Below are 20,417 nucleotides of genomic sequence, written 5' to 3' on the forward strand. Positions count from 1 at the left end.
TTGGCTCCGTTGTCTGTTCCTCCTGTGGCCGCCCCCTCTGTGGCTCCTCCTGCTCCGGTGGTGGGGTCGTTGGCGGAGGAGCTCCAGTTGTTGCTCCGCATTAAGGAGGTGGAGTTGAGTAGTCACCGGTTGGAGGTAGAAGCGATGCATTTGAGGGTGAGGGCGTTGGAGTTGGAGCGCGGACCTCCACCGCGTGCCCCTGACTCTACGCCGCCCACGCCTGCGCCCTCTGTGCTCCCTGCGCCGCCGGCGCCTGGTCCCGCCCCGGCTCTCCGTCAGGATTTTGATGTTGGGAGGCACATTAAATTGGTGCCGCCCTTTTGTGAATCAGAGGTGGAGTCGTTTTTTCCTGCTTTTGAGCGTGTGGCTGCCGCGTTAAAGTGGCCGGAGGAGGTCTGGGTTTTGCTGTTGCAGTGTCGGCTGGTGGGTAGGGCTCAGGAGGTGTGGGCTAGCCTGTCAGCATCTGAGAGCTTAGATTATGGTGTGGTTAAGGCTGCCGTATTGCATGCTTTTGAGTTGGTGCCTGAAGTGTACCGTCAGAAGTTTCGGCAGTGTGTGAGGGGGGGGGATCAGACTTATGTGGAGTTTGCGCGCGAGAAGGGTTTGCTCTTTGATCGGTGGTGCCAGGCTAGTGAGGTTAAGGAGTTTGCACAGTTGAAGGAGTTGATGTTATTGGAGGATTTCAAGGGGTGTCTGCCGGAGCGGGTGGTTGTTTATTTGAACGAGCAGAAGGTCGTTTCCCTCGCGAAAGCGGCGGTTCTGGCAGATGAGTTTGCTTTGACGCACAAGAGGGGTTTTTCCCCTCCGTTACGTCGGGGTTCTAGAGTTTTGCCGGAGGTGGGGGGGGGGCGTTCTCCCCCGCTCTCGCGGCGTAGCCCTACGGTGGCCGCTGGGGACCGCCGATGTTTTTTTTGTCATGAGCTCGGTCATCTCGTTGCTTCTTGTCCCGTGCTGAGGGCGAGGGAGGGGGCGCGGGCCGACATTTCGGGGGGGGCCGTGCAGTGTTGCTCCGCGGTAACCCGCCCTAGCTTAATGCCGGTTGGCGTCGTTCCGCGGGGGATAGATGAGGTGTTTCGACCGTTTGTTTCGACGGGGTTTTTATCGTTGTCTGGTGATGCGGGGGACCGGGTTCCGATCACCATCTTGAGGGATACAGGGGCGAAGCATTCGGTGGCGCGGCATGGAGTCGTGCCTTTCTCTCAGCAGTCGTACTGTGGTTCTGATTTGCTGGTGTGGGGTATCAAGGTGAGTCTTTTACGCATGCCTCTCCATACGGTTACTTTGACCTCGTCCTTCGTATCGGGCGCTGTGCGGGTGGGGGTTCGAGATCAGCTGCCAATTGAAGGCATTGATCTTGTTTTGGGAAATGACTTGGCCGGGGGAAAAGTGTTTCCGGCTATGCCGGAAGTTATTGAGTGTCCTACTTCGGATCGGTTATGCCAATTCCCGTCGGAGCTGGGTGACCCCACAGTTTATCCGGCATGTGTGGTTACTCGTGCTCGAGCTCGTCGCTTGGGTGGTGAGGTGGACATATCCGAAATGTTTCCAGACGGCTCTGAGCCACATGATAGTTCTGTTCCGGGGGTAGATGGTGGGACGGCGAAGGTTTTTAGTATGGTGTTGGAGAAGGAGGCAGCAGGTATCCGCAGGTTTGTGTGTGGTCAACTCCGTGACGAGGCAGACCTGAGCACGCTGACCTTGGGAATTTTAAAAAGGAGATATCAGACACACAACAAATGTGACTCATTAAGGCCAGAAGTAAAAACTTTCATGAAACAGGTGGTGCAAGAGGAACTGATGAAAATGCAGGATAATGATGAAAGTGAAAGTGACTCAGAGACTAAGAAGCTCCAGAACAAAAGGAAAAGAGAAAATGGAAATGACGAGGTCATGAGTGAGAGTGAAGATGAATCCTGGGCAAAGAAATCACAAAATAATCATTCAAGCTCATCATCAGAATCTGAGGTTCAAGAGGACAACAAAACAGAAAGTAAAGAAAGCAGCAATGATGAAGAAAATGCCAAATCTCAAGCTGATGGTGAAGAGCCAGAGGTGAAAAAATCACAACAAAAGAGAAATGAAAATCGTCAAATTGACAGTGACGAGTCTTCTGATGAGGAACTCAGTGAGGAAAGCAACTGCAGTGACAGTCCAAAGAAAATGGTGAGAATGAACGTCGAGACAGTAACTAGCAGTAAAGATGAAGGAAGGAGAACACCACTGAGTGATGCAGGAAACGAATCAGATGGAGACTGCAAGTCAGAAACGAGTGACAAAATTAGGAGCGACGAGTCTTCTGACAGTGAAAAAGAAGATACAAAAGTGGAAGAGAAAACCAGTGACCCAGACTCAGTTTCATCACTACCTTCTTTGGAAGATGAAAAAGAAAATAAGACTGATAAAACAAATGATAAAAAGATGAAGAAGAGTGTGAAGAAAGATGAGAGCACCAGAAAACCAAAGTCTGATGACAAATCGGTGGCGAGGCTTGAACGTTATATTGCCCTCTGCGGCGTGAGGAGAAATTACAAGAAGCTGCTGGAGGACTGCCGCTCCCAGGTGGCTGTTAGGTATTTTAGTACCATGGTAGCATTTACTGGATATTGTTTTATAGTGACATTATACAGGAAAACTCTGTCATTCAATAAGGCCCCTTTGTTTTAGTTATTTTTCTCTTTGACCCAAGAATTGATGTGTGAGAATCACAGGCTGGTACAAGGTTGAAATACCACAGAGATCACTCCCTCAGCTACATTAGTTTCTTAATCTTTTAGACGCCTGTTGAAGGCCAAATGGTTTGTTTCAGATTTCACTAATGAAAGAACTCTTCGTTTTGTGCCTTGAAAATATGTCGCTGAGATAATCACAATTGTAGCTGAACTAATAAACTACACAAAGGATGCTTCTTCACCCAAGGGCAGGAAGACGCTCCCTTATCTTGGTCTGTACTGGTTTAAACTGATAATCTGCTGTCTCATGAATTTTACCCTCTATATAAACTGTTGTACTTGTGAATAAAGTTGAGTCAATTTGGGAAGACAATCTGAAGCAGTCTCTGTTTTCTTGTTCTCCCAAGCTGCTCCCGAGCTCGTACTAACACGCTGAATGGCATGCTTGAATATTACTTGAGAATATATTTGACTGTGTTACAGACTAAGGGACATTCTCTGCTGATAGGTGAAGGTACATTCTCTGCTGATAGACGTCCACGCCTCGAAGGAAGTCGATCCACGGATTAGGCCCTGGAAACCGTTTCCTTCAATTTTGGTGTCAGAAGTGGGATCCTGACGAAGGTAGGCACTCGTCTTTTATTTTATAAGACTGTGTTATGCCTTTCTCAGTGATCCACATAGAAACGGGATACGCTGACGAGGCCTTCTTCAGTGGCCCACATAGTAACAAGTGGGATACGCTGAGGAGCCTTCGTTAGTGGCCCACATAGAAACACAGGAAGTTGCCTGTTGTTTTGTAAATAAAAGCAGAAAGGACACAGGAAGTTGCCTGCTGTCATAAACTAAGAAGTTGCTCACCAGCAGAAAGGACACAGGAAGTTGCCTGGGGTCATAAACTAAGAAGTTGCTCACCAGCAGAAAGGACACAGGAAGTTGCCTGCTGTCATAAACTAAGAAGTTGCTCACCAGCAGAAAGGACACAGGAAGTTGCCTGGGGTCATAAAACGAGAAGTTGCTCGTTAAAAAGTGAGAAGTTGCTCACTAAAAAGATAAAATTGCTAGCAAAAAAATCAAGTAACCTCAGGTGTGCCACAGCAAAAATAAAAACTAACTTAAATCCTTCAAGCGTCTAAACCCCTCTGGAAATCACTGACCATGGGTCAGAATAATTCAAAGACCTTAGACGGGTCCGATAAAAAATCAAAATTAACTGTAAAACCGAAAAAAATAAAATATAAAATCACAAATAGCGGCTCAGTACGACTCCCACTTCCGGTTACGTTTAACCCACGCTCGCGAATCAATGAAGACTTCCATGATTACGTATCCAGAACATGCGGAAGTGCTTACGTGACTGATTTCGTCTCGAACTTAAGAACTGTAAGTTTAATGCATCCTAATGTATTTCCGGAGCCCTATCCCGAACGATTATCGCCAGAAAACAGGTCAGTAGAAATGTTAAATACTATTTGTGATAAGGAAAGTAGGCTGATTAAAAAAGTCCTGTAAAAAATATATGATAGAATGTCGTGATGTGATCAATCGCATGCTACCACTATGGAAAAAAGGACCCGAGCCAGACGTAAATGCTTTAAATCAAGCCAGTGTAGGCTCTAGTAAATCCACTGCAGAAAAAACTAGCCTTATATGCCCATCCGTTCAACCTACGGCTCCGCCGCCTTATGATGAAAAAACAGAATTAATAGCTGCTGCGGCGGCTGCACATCACCAGCGCGTATATCCTGATATAACAGCAAAATCCCAAAGGAGTGAGGAAGGCACTGAAATGACACCTAAATCAGAAGAAGATGACTGGTTTAACCTAGATCAAAGACAGGAACGAGAATACACTGAAAGAGAAAGAGAGTTACAGGAACATAAAAAGCAAACAAAACAGTTAATGGCAGAGTGTGAGGAAATCATGAAAGATCCTTTAACTGAACGTACGGAAGCTGAACTGCAGGAAGCCGTTTCCGTCATAGATAATCATGTTCAGCGCCACACTAGAGTAGCGAATGGTTTAACTGTGCCAAAAGCAATAACTAACACCAGAAATTTAATAAGGAACTACTTAAAGCAGAGAAAAGAGGAAAAAACTCAAGAGGGCCCCCACAAAAACACCCGTTATAAAGAAAAGCAGGGATCACAATTTAATGACGTCAGCACCTCCCTCCCGTTCATGATAATAGGGGACATGTGTTGCATTCAACCCCCTAAAATTTCAGAGTTAGCAGCAACCATTAAAGAACTTCCCGATCCTCTACAAAATCCTACAGCCTTTGTTTCTGCATTACAGAGAAGTACCAGATACCACCACTTGGGTGGGCCTGACTATAGATATATATTATGTCAACGAATTCCAGGTGTGACTGAATCTCAGCTTATTGAAGAAGTAGAGGAACTAGACCCTAAAAATGACCAAGCAGCCAACACCACCTCGTTTTTGTGGATAAACAATGACAAAATCACAGCCTTTTTTCAAAATCTAAAGAAATTTCTGCTCACAATGTCTAGAGATAAAATTGATTTAAATGCAGTAACCATGTGTAAGCAAAAGCCAGATGAATCCATTCTAGTTTTTATGAAACGTTTCACACACTGCTGGACTAATGAGGCATGCATGCCTGAAGGAGGAAATGATCAGATTTTCATAACAACATTCTTAAACAATATTCATCCAGAATGTTCACAACTATTGAAGCTGACTGCCACTGATAATCTCTATGACATGAAAATAAAGAACTTTATCACACTTGTCAAAACAAAAGCTGGTGCAGATCTTTTCCCCAACAGCACGAAGGCTAAAAGTGTTAAGATGATGTTGAATTTTGATGTTGAAGGCTCAGAGGAAAGTGAAAAAATGATGTATGCAGGGGCCCCGCCCCCTCAACAAGCGCAGCAGGGAGATTTCAGAAGGAGAGATAGGAGTGGAGACGTATGTTTTTACTGTGGAAAAATAGGACACTGGAGGAGGGAATGCAAATCAGCAGCACGTAGGTCTCAACCACAAAACACAGGACCAGCTCCTGCCACTAGGCGTCAGCAGAGCTCTTACAGACAAGGTAACTGGCAACGCAGACAGGAATCACATCAAAATAATGGCCCCTTTGCACTTAGGGAGCAACCTTATAATCCACATTTTAATCCCCATCCATATGATAACGAAAGACTGGACCAACCATAGGGAGGCCCAGGTGATGATGCGGGACAGTGTGAAGCACTACACACGATGCTGCATTTGCAATTGTCCCGTAACACAGAAAGCTTGCCCATGTTAGATATAGAGATAGGTGAAAAGACTTATTCCTTTTTAGTTGACAGTGGAGCCACTAAAAGTTCACTGTCTGGAAAATTCTATAGTGGGCCTGTTTCCTCTGTGTGCATCAACACCATGGGAATAAACGGAACTCTAGTGCAATGCCCCAAAACTCATTCTCTAAAAACACGCTGGGGCCCAAAACCAGACGAAATTACATATCATCCATTCATAATTATTCCAAACTCGCCTGTGAATCTATTAGGCAGAGATTTAATGGCAAAAATGAACTTGTGTATTTCATTTAACACAAAGGGTGAAATGTTTGCAGATACTGATAACAGCTATGTTTTCTCTGCCCTATGCACCAACACCATGGAGAAGGAACAGCCTCTGTGTCAGCTGGACGCCTCAGCGGAGAATGAACTCAATATCCATCTGACTGGTATCCCACGTCACACTCTGTGTCAAAAACATGTGCAAACACCGTTACCAGGTAGCCCCATGCCTGGAAGCCACATATTTGTTTCTCTCACACTGTTCAACAACATGATAACTGCTCACACCAGTGAAGGCCAAACAGTGGTTTTGTCACATAACTCAGACATAGGCTATGACATTACTGCACCATGTCGACACACAGATCTAACCTACCCCATACACTGTACTATCTCTGCTGTCACATTGCCAGCTGAATATCAAAACATGACATTATGGTCAAGAGGTGAGAATGATGTAGGATTTATTGACTGTACACCTTATCATGCTCAGCTGAAAAACAACAAGCCGGTATATGTCAAGCAATATCCCATTTCCGCTGAAAAAGCCGCAGCCTTAGACATCATCATAGGAGATTTATTGACAGTTGGAGTAATAAAGCCCACAGTATCTCCATATAACACTCCTGTCAATCCTGTGCCAAAGCCTAACAAACCTGGCGTATGGCGTTTCACACAAGACTTAAGGCAAATTAATGCAGTCATTATGCCTCTACCTCCTCTTGTCCCAGATGTTTCCAGCATACTGACAGGTATTCCAGCAACAGCTACACATTTTACTGTGGTGGATTTGTGCTCCGCCTTTTTCTCAGTACCTGTGCATGAGGACACACAGCCGATATTTGCTTTTACACATAGAGATAAGCAGTACACATGGACTCGCTTACCCCAAGGCATGGTAGACAGCCCTGCGGCTTTCTCAATGGTGGTACGTGCTACCCTGGACGGCTTCACTCCTCCAGAGGGCTGTACTCTGATCCAGTATGTAGATGATCTCCTCCTCTGTGCTGAAAGTGAAAAACTATGTCAAACTGCTACACACATGCTACTCCAGCACCTCCAACAGACTGGCCACAAAGCATCAGCAAAGAAAATGCAGTACTGTCAGACTTCTGTTCAATATTTGGGATTTACACTGTCTCACGGACAACGTTCCATGACTACAGACAGGGTCAAAGCTGTGACCTCTGTCCCTAAGCCCACTACACAGAAGGAAATGCTGTCTTTCCTAGGCATGGTGAACTATTGCAGACAGTGGATACCAGACTGTTCTTTTCATGACCACATTCTGCGTGAATGCTGCAAAAAAGACAAGCCTCCTCGAATACTGTGGTCCACAGAAATGACTGCCTCTTTCAATGCATTACAGGGAGCGCTGACCTCCGCCCCTTGTTTGGGTCTGCCTGACTACCACTTACCGTTCCACCTGTACGTCACAGAGAACGGCACAACCTGTGCAGGTGTATTGGCCCAAGAGCATGGCTGTGGCTACCGTCCAGTAGCCTTCTACTCAAAGGTGCTGCCAGCAGTAGTTCAGGGGATGCCGGCCTGCCTGAGAGCAGTAGCAGCTTGCTCTATCATGATAAGGGACTGCGAGAAGCTCACACTCTCACATGACACTATTCTACACACCAATCACCAGGTCACGACCATTCTAGCAAACATAACTACACAACACATGACCGCACAACGTCGCTCAGGTTATGAAGCTACACTGACTTCAACAGCAAATCTCACTATAAAAGCAAACAGCACACCCAATTCGCCAGCACACTTACTCATTCGTATGCTGTGTTCCTCTGACCGACAGGATGGTTCAGACGACCCTGACGATCATGATTGTATGACACGTATACAGGAATCCACAGCACCACGCCCAGACTTAGAGCAGACACCAATCCCAGACTCAGTCATTGTTTATGTGGACGGGTCCTGTTCAAAACCAAATGACAACTCATTTCTTTGTGGCTATTCGGTGGTGACATTGCCTGACATCATACTAGAGGCTCACTCATTACCATTTCACTCAGCACAAAAAGCAGAGCTCATGGCTTTAATACGCGCCTGTGAGCTCCATGTGGATAAGCGGGTAACAATTTACACTGATAGCCGTTATGCATTCGGTGTGGTGCATGACTTTGGCACATTGTGGAGACAAAGAGGATTTAGATCTGCTGATGGAAAATCGATCGCTAATTCTGACCTTGTTCTAAGACTTTTGCAGGCTATACAGCTGCCATCGGCAATTGCAGTTGTTAAAACGAAGGGGCACAGCACGGCTGACACAGACGAAGCAGTGGGAAATGCTCTTGCAGACGTAACCGCGAAAGCAGCTGCTGCCTCACAGCAACCACCCAGAAAGGAAGTATTATCTTTGCCTTTACAGCTGCCACTTGTCACACTCCCAGACTATTTAGAAGCAAATGTTGACCTAAAATTCATACAAGAGCAGGCCTCTGCCTTAGATTACACTTACTGGGAAAGTAATGATTGTACCTTAGATAACAGAGACGGCTTATACAAAAACCTTGAGGGTTTGATTGCCCTCCCATCTTCACTACTGCCAATCCTTGTCCGCCATTTTCACGGTGTGAGTCATGTCGGACAAAGAGGGGTAATAGGAGCAATAAAATCAAGATTTGTAATCGAGAAAACATCACACGCAGTAAAACGCATATTAGCAACCTGTCTAACATGTGCACGAACTAATGTAGGAAAACCAAAAGCAAAACATCAGCATTTACCACAACCAGATTTCCCATTTCATACATTACAAATTGATTTTACACACATGCCAGCACAAGGAAGCATCAAGTACTTACTGGTAATAGTGGACCAATTTAGTAAATGGGTAGAAGCTTATCCAACATCAAAAGAAACTGCAGAAGTAGTCTGTCAAAAGTTGTGCAATGAAATAATACCCAGATTTGGAATACCTCACCAAATTAACAGTGATAGAGGACCTTCATTTACATCAGAAGTAATTCAAAAGTGTGCTAAAACTCTAGCAATAGACTGGAAATATCATGTGCCATACCATCCTCAGAGTTCAGGAGTTGTAGAAAGAATGAATAGGACCATAAAAAATCGCCTGACTAAAGCAATGATAGAAACAGGAATGACCTGGATCAAACTACTTCCTCAAATCCTCTGCGAGATTAGAATGACTCCATCCGCAGCAACCAAATTATCTCCATTTGAAATAATCATGGGAAGACCGTTTCCAACACCATGGTCAGCCTCCAGAGGGGCACCGCTATTGGAAGGGGACATAGACACTGCATTGTCTGACTATGTTCATAACCTGGTAGAAACACTGAATAATAACTATCAGAAAGTTTGTCTCTCTCAGCCTCTCCCTTCCATAGATCCAACCCATCCGTGGAAACCAGGAGATGCGGTGTTGGTAAAGTCGCTAAAACCAAGGGCACTCGGGGAGGCCGCGTGTTCCAGCCCCCAGACTGTACTTGCAGTGACGAGAACCAGCATCCTAACAGATGGACAACCTCAGTGGATTCATGCCAGCAGGGTTAAGACCAGCCCCACCAAACCACCTAAGGCGTCGGATCAAGTAGATGACGACTCAGGCGAGCCAACGCCCGGATCCAATCCACCTACACACACACAATCACTGATTAACACACAACGCCTGAAAGAACAACAACAAGGTACTCGAACATCCAGCAGGAACAGAAAGCCTAGAGTACCACACAATGTCTAACCTGATAAAGATAGACTCGTTTCATCCTGATAATGGAGAAAATGAAATGCCCATTGTCATCACACGACGCTTATACGGTGTCTCTCGAACCTGGGACCAGGCCAGAAGACGACTAAAGAACTGTCTTTTTTATATATTTAGGTTATTAATCATATCTACTGCATTAACCTTAGGATTTTTATTTACTATTTCGTATTGTAAAGTGCAACCCTGTTCACATTTCTGCAAGCCACATTTTCAATGATAACCCATATAGCTACTAGTACAGCTACTTCAATGTATTTGCAATTAGCACAAATTGATCCTGAGGATGTGCCAGATGTTACCAATGATGTTCCTGATGTGTATATTGAACATTAGGTTGTGAACTATTACATTTTATGATTTGCTTTTTATATTATGTTATTACATTTGTGATTTTTCCTTTCTATTTGAGTTATTATTTTTAAAAATAATAAAAGAGGGGAACTGTTAGGTATTTTAGTACCATGGTAGCATTTACTGGATATTGTTTTATAGTGACATTATACAGGAAAACTCTGTCATTCAATAAGGCCCCTTTGTTTTAGTTATTTTTCTCTTTGACCCAAGAATTGATGTGTGAGAATCACAGGCTGGTACAAGGTTGAAATACCACAGAGATCACTCCCTCAGCTACATTAGTTTCTTAATCTTTTAGACGCCTGTTGAAGGCCAAATGGTTTGTTTCAGATTTCACTAATGAAAGAACTCTTCGTTTTGTGCCTTGAAAATATGTCGCTGAGATAATCACAATTGTAGCTGAACTAATAAACTACACAAAGGATGCTTCTTCACCCAAGGGCAGGAAGACGCTCCCTTATCTTGGTCTGTACTGGTTTAAACTGATAATCTGCTGTCTCATGAATTTTACCCTCTATATAAACTGTTGTACTTGTGAATAAAGTTGAGTCAATTTGGGAAGACAATCTGAAGCAGTCTCTGTTTTCTTGTTCTCCCAAGCTGCTCCCGAGCTCGTACTAACACGCTGAATGGCATGCTTGAATATTACTTGAGAATATATTTGACTGTGTTACAGACTAAGGGACATTCTCTGCTGATAGGTGAAGGTACATTCTCTGCTGATAGACGTCCACGCCTCGAAGGAAGTCGATCCACGGATTAGGCCCTGGAAACCGTTTCCTTCAGTGGCTGTTCTGAAGAAGGAGCTTGAAGAGCTTGGTGTACATGGTCAGCCAACTATTCAGAAATGGAAAAAGGTCAGAATGAAGAGAGAGCAAGCTCAAGAACTGGCTGCTCTTGATGTCAACAACATCATTACCACACAAGGTCGACCTACACGCAGGGGTGCCTCAGCAAGTCAGAAACAACAGGACTGTCCGTCCTCTGAATATCAGCGCACTCTAAACTCGGAATCAGACAGTGATCAGGAAAACAATACCCACAGAGGTCGCAGGAAAATGTCCGAATGGGCCAACCTGCAGGGGATCATCAGTGATGACACAGACGGTGACTGATGAGTCTGGTTTCCCCCTAGGAAGTGTTCGATTTGTTTGTTTGTTTTAATGTTTTTGATACTAGGTCTAGCATCTCTCTAATGAGATGCTTGATTTTAGGTGGGGGGGTGTTATGACCCAGGGTCATTATTTGCGGTACGGTGTTGTTATTGTTTGTATTTGTATTCAGTGTTGCTTGTTTCCAGGTGGAGGCCACCCATTGGTGGAGGAAGGAAAGAGGCCAGCTACAAAAGGGGTTGGACTGGGTCGGCGAGGAGACTTCCTGGTTTCCCGTGAGCTGTGTGTCTGGGGACCGTCGTGGTGTGTGACTGCACGGGGCTGCAATATTAATGCTGAAAAAGGGGTTGTACCTGGGCTTGGTAGCTGTAGGGGTGGGAAGCCGTTTTCTTTTATTCCCCTCTTTTCTCCTGTTTCGGGTAGGGAGACAGGTTAGAGAATTGTATTTTGTTTTGGGATCGTGGGAGGTAAGTTAGCTCTGTTTTTCTTTCTAGTGTGTTTTGTTTGTTGTTTTGGCATCGCCCACCCTGAAGCTCGCTACCTGTTCAGTAAATAAATTAACCAACTCTCGTCATTCTGCCGTGGTGTGATTTTTTTTTTGTCGTTATTATGTATCGGGTTTATCTTTTTGTTGTGTTGCACCCCGGCTTCGGGCCGGTGTGTAACAATGTGGATGGCATTGGCCAGCACCAAAGGCCCTGGTGTAATGTGGATGGCCTCAGCCAACAGTACAGGCCCTGGTGTGGTGAAGATGGCCTCACAGGAAGCACTGTCCCTGATGTAAAGTGTATGGCCTAAGCCAACAACAGTGGTCCTGATGAAATGTGGATGGTATTGCCCATTACCACAGGCCCTGGTGTAATGTAAATATCATCACCCAGTAGCACAGACCCTTGTGTATTGTGGATCGCATCAGCCAGCAACACAAACCGTGGTGAAATGTGGATGGTATCAACGAGTAGCACAGGCCCTGGTGAAATGTGGATGGTATTTGCCAGCACAACATGCCCTGGTGTGGTGAATATGGCCTCACAGGGAGCATTGGCCCTGGTGCAATGTGTATGGCCTCTGCCAGCAACAGAGGCAGTGGTGTGGTGAAGATGTCTTCACAGGGAGCACTGGCCCTGATGTAATGTGGATGGCCTCAGCCAACAACACTGGCCCTGGTGAAATGTGGATCGCATCAGCCAGCAACACAAACCCTGGTGAAATGTGGATGGTATCAACGAGTAGCACACAACCGGGTGTAATGTGAATGGCCATAGCTAAAACCGCTTGATCTGGTGAAATGTGGATGATATCGTTCCGCACCACAGGCCCATGTGTAATGTGAATGTCCTCAGCCAAAACCACAGGCCCTGGTGTAATGTGCATGGCCTCAGCCAACAACAGTGGCCCTGGTGAAATATGGATCGTATTGGTCAGCACCACACACCCTGGTTTAATGTGAATGGCCTTAGCCAGTAGCACAGGCCCTTGTGAATTGTGGATCACATTAGCCAGCAAAGCAGGCCCTGGTGTGGTGAAGAAGGCCTCACAGGGAGCACTGGTCCTGGTGTAATGTGGATGGCATCAGCCAGTAGCACAGGCCTTTGTATATTGTGGATGGGATCAGCCACCAACACAGGCCCTGGTGAAATGTAGTTGGCCTCAGCCATGACCACAGGCCCTGGTGAAATGTAAATGTCCTCAGCCAGTATCACAGGCGTGTAATGTGGATGGCATCAACGAGCAGCAGAGGCCCTGGTCGGGTGAAGATGGCCTCACAGGAAACACTGTCCGTGGTGTAATGTTGATGGTAGAAGCCAACAACAGTGTCCCTGGTGAAATTTGGATGGTATTGGCCAGCACCAAAGGCCCTGATGTAATGTGGATGGCCTCAGCCAACAGTACAGGCCCTGGTGTGGTGAAGATGGCCTCACAGGAAGCACTGTCCCTGATGTAAAGTGTATGGCCTCAGCCAACAACAGTGGTCCTGATTAAATGTGGATGGTATTGGCCAGCACCACAGGCCCTGATGTAATGTGAATATCTTCACCCAGTAGCACAGGCCCTTGTGTGTTGTGGATCGCATCAGCCAGCAACACAACCCCTGGTGAAATGTGGATGGTATCAACGAGTAGCAAAGGCCCTGGTGAAATGTGGATGGTATTGGCCAGCACCACAGGCCCTGGTGTGGTGATGAATGAATCAAAGGAAGCACTGGCAGTGGTGTAATGTGGATGTCCTCAGCCAACAACACTGGCCCTGGAGAAATGTGGATGGTATTGGCCAGCACCACAGGCCCTGGTGCAATGTGGATGGCCTCATCCAGCACCACAGGCCCTGGTGTGGTGATGATGGCCTCACAGGAAGCACTGGTAGTGGTGAAACTTAAGGCGTACTTGGCGCGCTCTTCCCCGGCTCCGTGGAACAAACGTGGATCTGTACCTTGTCATGCCTTTTTTACGCGCTCTCTGGAGCCCATCGATGCCTGGCTGGTGCCCGTTGTTGGCTCGGATCAGATGTCCCAGCCACGAAAGATTTCCCCTCATCTTCGTTGGCGCGGTGCGAACCTACAGAACCTACGGCCGCTGCGTCGGGTCTCGCTGTCAGCCACGAACACGCCTACCTCCACCAGGTTTGGATTGGTGAACACTAGATCGCTGAGTAATAAAACTTTTATTTTAAGGGATTTATTTATGACCCAAGGACTGGATTTCCTCTGTATAACTGAGACATGGTTGAGGGCCGGTGAGTCCAGCGCTTTCACAGATCTCTTACCTGATGGCTGCTGCTTTTTAAACTCTCCTCGAATATCAGGCAGAGGAGGAGGACTAGCGGTTGTTTTTAAGAAGCAGTATAAATGTTAACGACTGCCATTATCAACCTCACCTAGTAGCTGTGAACTGAGCATGTTTGAGCTAGGTCGCTCTCACACAGTGCTCTGTGCTGTGGTTTACAGACCCCCAAAATACAATAAGGACTTCTTAAATGACTTTTCTGATTTGTTGGCTGAAATTATGCCAAAATATGACCATGTCCTTATTATTGGGGACTTCAATATTCATGTGTGCTGCCCTGACAAGCCAATGGCAAAGGACTTTTTAAATCTTATTGACTCTTTTGATCTTGTGCAACCTGTGTTTGTGCCTACACAAAAATATGGGCACACGTTGGATCTTGTTTTAACTCACAATTTACCTGTCTCTAACTTAGAGGTTTGTGATGTTGTATGGTCAGACCATAGGCCTGTCTTGTTTGAGGTTTTCCTTCCTTGTACCAAAGTTAATCTTCCTCCTGTTGCTGCTAGGAGCTGTCGTATTTTTAACCCTTCCTCTGCTGGACAGTTCTCTATTGTGTTTAATCAGAACGGCGGCCTTCCTGATTTCATATGCAATGATACAGAAGAGCTGAGTACGTGGTTTTACTCTGTCTGTCAAACTGCTTTAGATTCAGTGGCCCCCTTTAAGCTTAGGCAAGTAAAAGCCAAATCTGAACCCTGGCTGAATGAAGACACCCGGGCTGCCAGAAGAAAGTGTAGGAGAGCTGAACGTAAATGGAAGAAGGATCAACTGCAGGTGTCATACCAAATGTTACAAGACTACTGGAATTCTTACCAGAAAACTGTAAAAGATGCTAAGAGGAAACATTTTGCTGCTATTATTCAGGCAAATTGTCGTAAGCCTCATGTCTTATTCAAGACTATTGACATGGTCCTTCATGCTCCACAGATTGCTGGTGTCGAGTCTTCTCAGGAAATTTGTGAAAACTTCCTACACTTTTTTATTGATAAAGTGCTATCTGTCAAAGCGCAGACTTCTCAGTCCGTTCTCGACCCTTCTACCCCTGTCCCTAGTTCTGCTGTCTTTGACAGGTTCGAGCCAGTTTCCTTGCTCTGCCTGCAGGAGTTGGTTGCTCATGAAGCCCTCAGGTTCCCCTTATGATGCTCTCCCTCCTCGATTTTTCAAAGAGGTTTTTCTCACTATAGCATCAGCTGTGGACCAAGGCCAGAAGCAAGTTCAGAGACAAGAGGGTGGACGTGGGAGAGTTTTAATATTTTCATTGTAAATAGTAGTTTGTCCTCTGGTGTTGTACCTGTCAATCTCAAACATGCGATGATTCAGCCTCTACTCAAGAAACCTGCTCTTGATCCTGATATTATTGCGAATTACAGACCTATTTCCAAACTGCCTTTTATCTCAAAGATTCTTGAAAAGGTAGTTTACAAGCAATTAATGTCCTTCCTAGAAGAACACGGTATTTTAGAAGTTTTCCAATCTGGTTTTAAAGCTTTACATAGTACCGAATCTGCCCTTTTAAGAGTTTTTAATGATGTGTTTTTGGCAAATGACTCAGGTGACTGTGTTATTATCGTGCTGTTAGATTTAACTGCTGCTTTTGATACAGTGGATCATATTTTAATTTCCCGTTTAGAGCAGTTGGTGGGTATGCGGAGTACCGCACTGCAGTGGCTCAGATCCTATTTGGCAGAGCAAACTTTCTCTGTGAAACTGGGGGAGTTTGTATCCTCTGCTGCTTCTCTTCAATGTGGGGTCCCACAGGGTTCAGTTTTAGGCCCGCTTCTTTTCTCTCTATATCTCCTACCCCTTGGGTCTATTTTCAGGAAACATGGGATTTCTTTCCACTGCTACGCCGATGACTCCCAGATTTATTTCCCACTTAAAAAGATAAATGGCTTCTCAGTAGACCCGCTGCTCAGATGCCTTGATGAAATAAGGGCCTGGATGGCTTTGAACTTTTTACATTTTAATGAACAGAAAACAGAAGTGATGGTTTTTGGTGGGGCTTCTGAGGCCACTATTATAGATCTTGGTTCACTGGCACAGTATGTTAAACCAGTCATCACTAATCTGGGAGTTAAAATAGAGGCAAATCTTAAACTTGAAAGCCAGGTCAGAGCTGTTGTAAGATCTAACTTTTTTCATTTGAGGGAATTAGCCAAAATAAAGCCTATCTTATCGAAACAGCATTTTGAGACAGTAATCCATGCCTTTGTTACTTCTAGGCTGGATTATTGTAACGCACTTTATTTTGGGGTTAGTGATGCGTCCATTAGGCGCCTGCAGGTTGTGCAAAATGCTGCAGCACGTCTTTTAACTGGAACAAAAAAGTTTGAGCACATTACCCCAATTTTAATTTCACTCCACTGGCTACCTGTACATTTTAGGATTGTTTTTAAAATTCTCTTATTTGCTTTTAAATCTCTTAATGGCCTGCCCCCCCCCCCCCCCCCCCCCCCTACCTCTCGGAGCTACTACAACCATATACACCTCCCCGTTCCCTTAGGTCCGCCAATCAGCAGCTCCTTAAGGTACCAAAAACTAAGTATAAATCTAAAGGTGATCGTGCTTTTGCTGTAGTTGCTCCAAAGTTGTGGAATGATCTACCCTTGCATGTTAGGCAGGCCTCTTCTCTCTCGGAATTTAAAAGTCTTCTTAAAACATATTTATTTGCTGAAGCCTTTGGCATTGATTAGAGGGGTTGACTCAATTTGTTTTGACATGTTTCAATTTATTTTAGTTTTTTAGTTATTTATTTTATCTTATCTCATTTTAATTTTCTTTACTTATGCTTTTAGCATGTACAGCACTTTGTGAACTCTGCTTTTATGTTAAAGTGCTTTATAAATAAAGGTGGTAAGGTATGGTATGGTGTAATGTGGATGGCATCAGCCAGTATCACAGGCCGCTGTGTTTTGTGGATGTCATCAGGCGGAAACACAAGCCCTGGTGAAATGTGGATCGTTTTGGACAACACCACAGGCCCGGGTGTAATGTCGATGGCCTCTGCCAGTAACACAGGCAGTGGTGTGGTGAAGATGGCCTCACATGAAGCACTGTCCCTGGTGTAATGTGTATGGCCTCAGCCAACAACAGTGGCCCTGGTGAAATGTGGATGGTATTGGCCAGCACCACAGGCTCTGGTGTAATGTGGATGGCATCAACGAGTAACACAGGCCCTGGTGTAATGTGGATGGCCTCATCCAGCACCACACGCCCTGGTGTGGTGATGATGGCCTAAGCCAAAAGCACTGTCCCTGGTGTTATGTGTATGGCCTCAGCCAACAACAGTGGCCCTGGTGAAATGTGGATGGTATTGGCCAGCACCACAGGCTCTGGTGAAATGTGGATGGTATTGGCCAGCACCACAGGCCCTGCTGTAATGTGGATGGCCTCATCCAGCACCACAGGCCCTGGTGTGGTGATGATGGCCTCACAGGAAGCACTGGTAGTGGTGTAATGTGGATGGCATCAGCCAGTATCACAGGCCCCTGTGTTTTGTGGATGTCATCAGGCAGTAACACAAGCCCTGGTGAAATGTGGATGGTTTCGGACAACACCACAGGCCCGGGTGTAATGTGGATGGCCTCTGCCAGTAACAAAGGCAGTGGTGTGGTGAAGATGGCCTCACAGGAAGCACTGTCCCTGGTGTAATGTGTATGGCCTCAGCCAACAACAGTGGACCTGGTGAAATGTGGATGGTATTGGCCAGCACCACAGGCTCTGGTGTAATGTGGATGGCATCAACGAGTAACACAGGCCCTGGTGTAATGTGGATGGCCTCATCCAGCACCACACGCCCTGGTGTGGTGATGATGGCCTAAGCCAAAAGCACTGTCCCTGGTGTTATGTGTATGGCCTCAGCCAACAACAGTGGCCCTGGTGAAATATGGATCGTATTGGTCAGCACCACACACCCTGGTTTAATGTGAATATCCTTAGCCAGTAGCACAGGCCCTTGTGAATTGTGGATCACATCAGCCAGCAACTCAGGCACTGGTGTGGTGAAGATGGCCTCTGTGGGGATGAACAGAAAAGTATTTGACCAGCATAATATAATCTGCAGTATGATCATTGCTTTAACAATGTAACAGATAGCTTTAAGATGGCCTTAAGATGTTTATGCATACAAGTTATTATATTAATTTTGTATTCCAGGTGCAGTTATAACTATTTTATACATATTGCATATCTGTGCTTATTTGAGTTGATGTTCAGGTTCTTTAAAGGTCTTAAGCCTCACTGACGTGACTGTTCAGGTGATACATGCTGAGGGAAAACTAGAACATAGAAGGAATTGCAATACATGCTTACAAAACACTTATATCAGGTCATTTTATATTAAGGTTTTAGTAGAGGTTCTTGGTTAAAACATTTATTTAGTAGAAGACATACACATAGTCTCAGTGAGCGTCTGGTCTAGTGAGAGGTTAGAAGTGCAACAGGTGAATTGAGAAAGAGCATTTGAGGACGAGACACAGCAGGTTGGAGGTGAAGAGGTGACACAAAGAGCATGTGAGGTCAACACATACACACATTAGTTAGACTTATTTAGAGGAGAGATTAGTCATGTCTCGACAAGAAAGAGGAACAATTCACTTTAAGACAAGAACGGAAAGTACCAGCCATAAAAATAGAAGATGATTTTCTAGGTGAAAAGTCATTCTGGTGTTGATCTGATCTATGTATAAAATGTATCGGTGACGCATGAAGGGGCGTCAGTAAACAAACCCTGATGCTATAAAATATCTGTTCATGCTTTGATTAAGTCGAGGACTACTGGCTGTCTGCGTACAGAGTGTCTTCCCACACGTGTGTTCATTAAAATCATTGTTGGACCAAGAGCTTCTGGACCAAGAGTGGTTTGTACTCTCCCTCCTCAATTGTGAACCTTAACATTTGGGGGCTTCGTCCGGTGGTTGAGGAGGGGTAGATGGAGAAATTTGGTCTCAGGTGGTCTGACGGGCAGACATGAATTCCAGTGGTTGAAGTGAGTGGGCATAAGCCGGCTTATCCAAAAGGTAAGGCACTACCTGTTGAATTATTTCCAAAGTGTGCCAAATTGGACATGATAAAATTTAAGTCTACTCACTGAAGTTACTGGTGGATGTCTGTTTTGATTTTGATGAAAATCTCATGAGTTGAAGCAGTTAGAGTTCTGCTAAGAAGAAATGAAAGTAGTTAAGAGTCTGATAAGAAAAGTTTAAATACTGGGTTGAAGTCCCAAAGAAATTGAGTTCGAGTCTCAAGTAGTTTGGTAGGGAATTGGTTATTGTGTTGGTTAGAGTCCAAATTTGGTCATAAGAGTGGACCTGAGCGGTCATTTTGTGAGTTGGAGTCTCCATTGACCACTAGGTTGCACCTGCCTCAGTTATACACTTGTTTCGGGTGTTGATTGTTGTTTCAAAGTATTATAAATTATTTTAGAACGGAACCGTGGGGGTTCTAGGAAGCGCAGTGCTCAGAGGTAACGCTTGCCAATGCCAAGGACGCTTAGGCATTGTCCTCGAAGAGGGATAGTCAGTTGGTCACTGTGGAGCTTGGGGCACTCCAGAATAACTAGGAGATAGAGTCTCCTTACCGTTTGGAACGGTACCTGCGCTTTTTTGGTCAGAAGAAGTTGGACTTCGGGCGTGTAACTTTAACTTAAAACTTCAGGGTAAGCCTTGGCTGTGAAACGCCAAAAATAGAGCTTCAGGCAAAGTTTGGGTTGGTTGACGCTTTTAAATTGTGTTAGGGACTTTAGAGATGAGGCCAGAAACTGTTGGACAGATACTGGTGAATTGGTCGCAAAAAACTCAGGGAGTTTATCCGCTGGGCGGTTATTTTAAATTTGTCGAAATTGTGTAGGCGCTAAAGCTGACAGATCTGACAGTGGTTGTAAATATAAGACGTCGTTGTAATATAGAATAAGAAAATTTGGTGTGAGAGGAGGCTGTGTGTCGAGTCAGCAATGCACTGACTGCCTGCTGCCATTTTTAGATGGAGAGTGTATGTGCATGCAAATGAGGCAGCTGATGCAGAGCGCATGAGAGGACTATGCTTTCGGTTTTGTGTGTTATTCAGCTCTATAACTATTGTTTGCAAATGTGGATAAATGTCTGCGATTAAAATGCTGGCTTAGTATATAATAACATTGTAAATATATGAATGGTGACAGCGTTTCAAAGTAGAATATAAGAATTGTTTGTGTTTAAAACCAACGTTTAGGTAA

At 45.2% G+C, this 20,417-nt stretch overlaps 1 protein-coding gene across 3 annotated transcripts; it reads left to right on the forward strand.

The window, feature by feature from the left end:
• Window positions 1-1,032: 1,032 nt before the first annotated feature.
• Window positions 1,033-11,423, forward strand: LOC146633158 (uncharacterized). 3 transcript variants are annotated; one of them, XM_085351344.1, is made up of 3 exons: window positions 1,033-2,559; window position 6,244; window positions 11,095-11,423. In XM_085351344.1, exons 1-3 carry the CDS (start codon window positions 1,033-1,035, stop codon window positions 11,421-11,423), a joined length of 1,857 nt encoding a protein of 618 aa, XP_085207470.1. The 3 variants fall into 3 exon arrangements, with proteins under 3 accessions (XP_085207470.1, XP_085207472.1, XP_085207471.1); XM_085351346.1 differs by lacking the exon at window position 6,244 and adding an exon at window positions 4,126-4,129 and having other exon boundaries at window positions 1,615-2,565; XM_085351345.1 differs by lacking the exon at window position 6,244 and having other exon boundaries at window positions 1,615-2,578.
• The last annotated feature ends 8,994 nt before the right edge of the window (window positions 11,424-20,417 follow it).

The sequence above is a fragment of the Diplotaxodon limnothrissa genome, linkage group LG4 (genome assembly GCF_057381915.1).
Source record: "Diplotaxodon limnothrissa isolate DT_005_m linkage group LG4, D_limnothrissa_male_GT1.1, whole genome shotgun sequence".
NCBI classification, from domain to species: Eukaryota; Metazoa; Chordata; class Actinopteri; order Cichliformes; family Cichlidae; genus Diplotaxodon; species Diplotaxodon limnothrissa.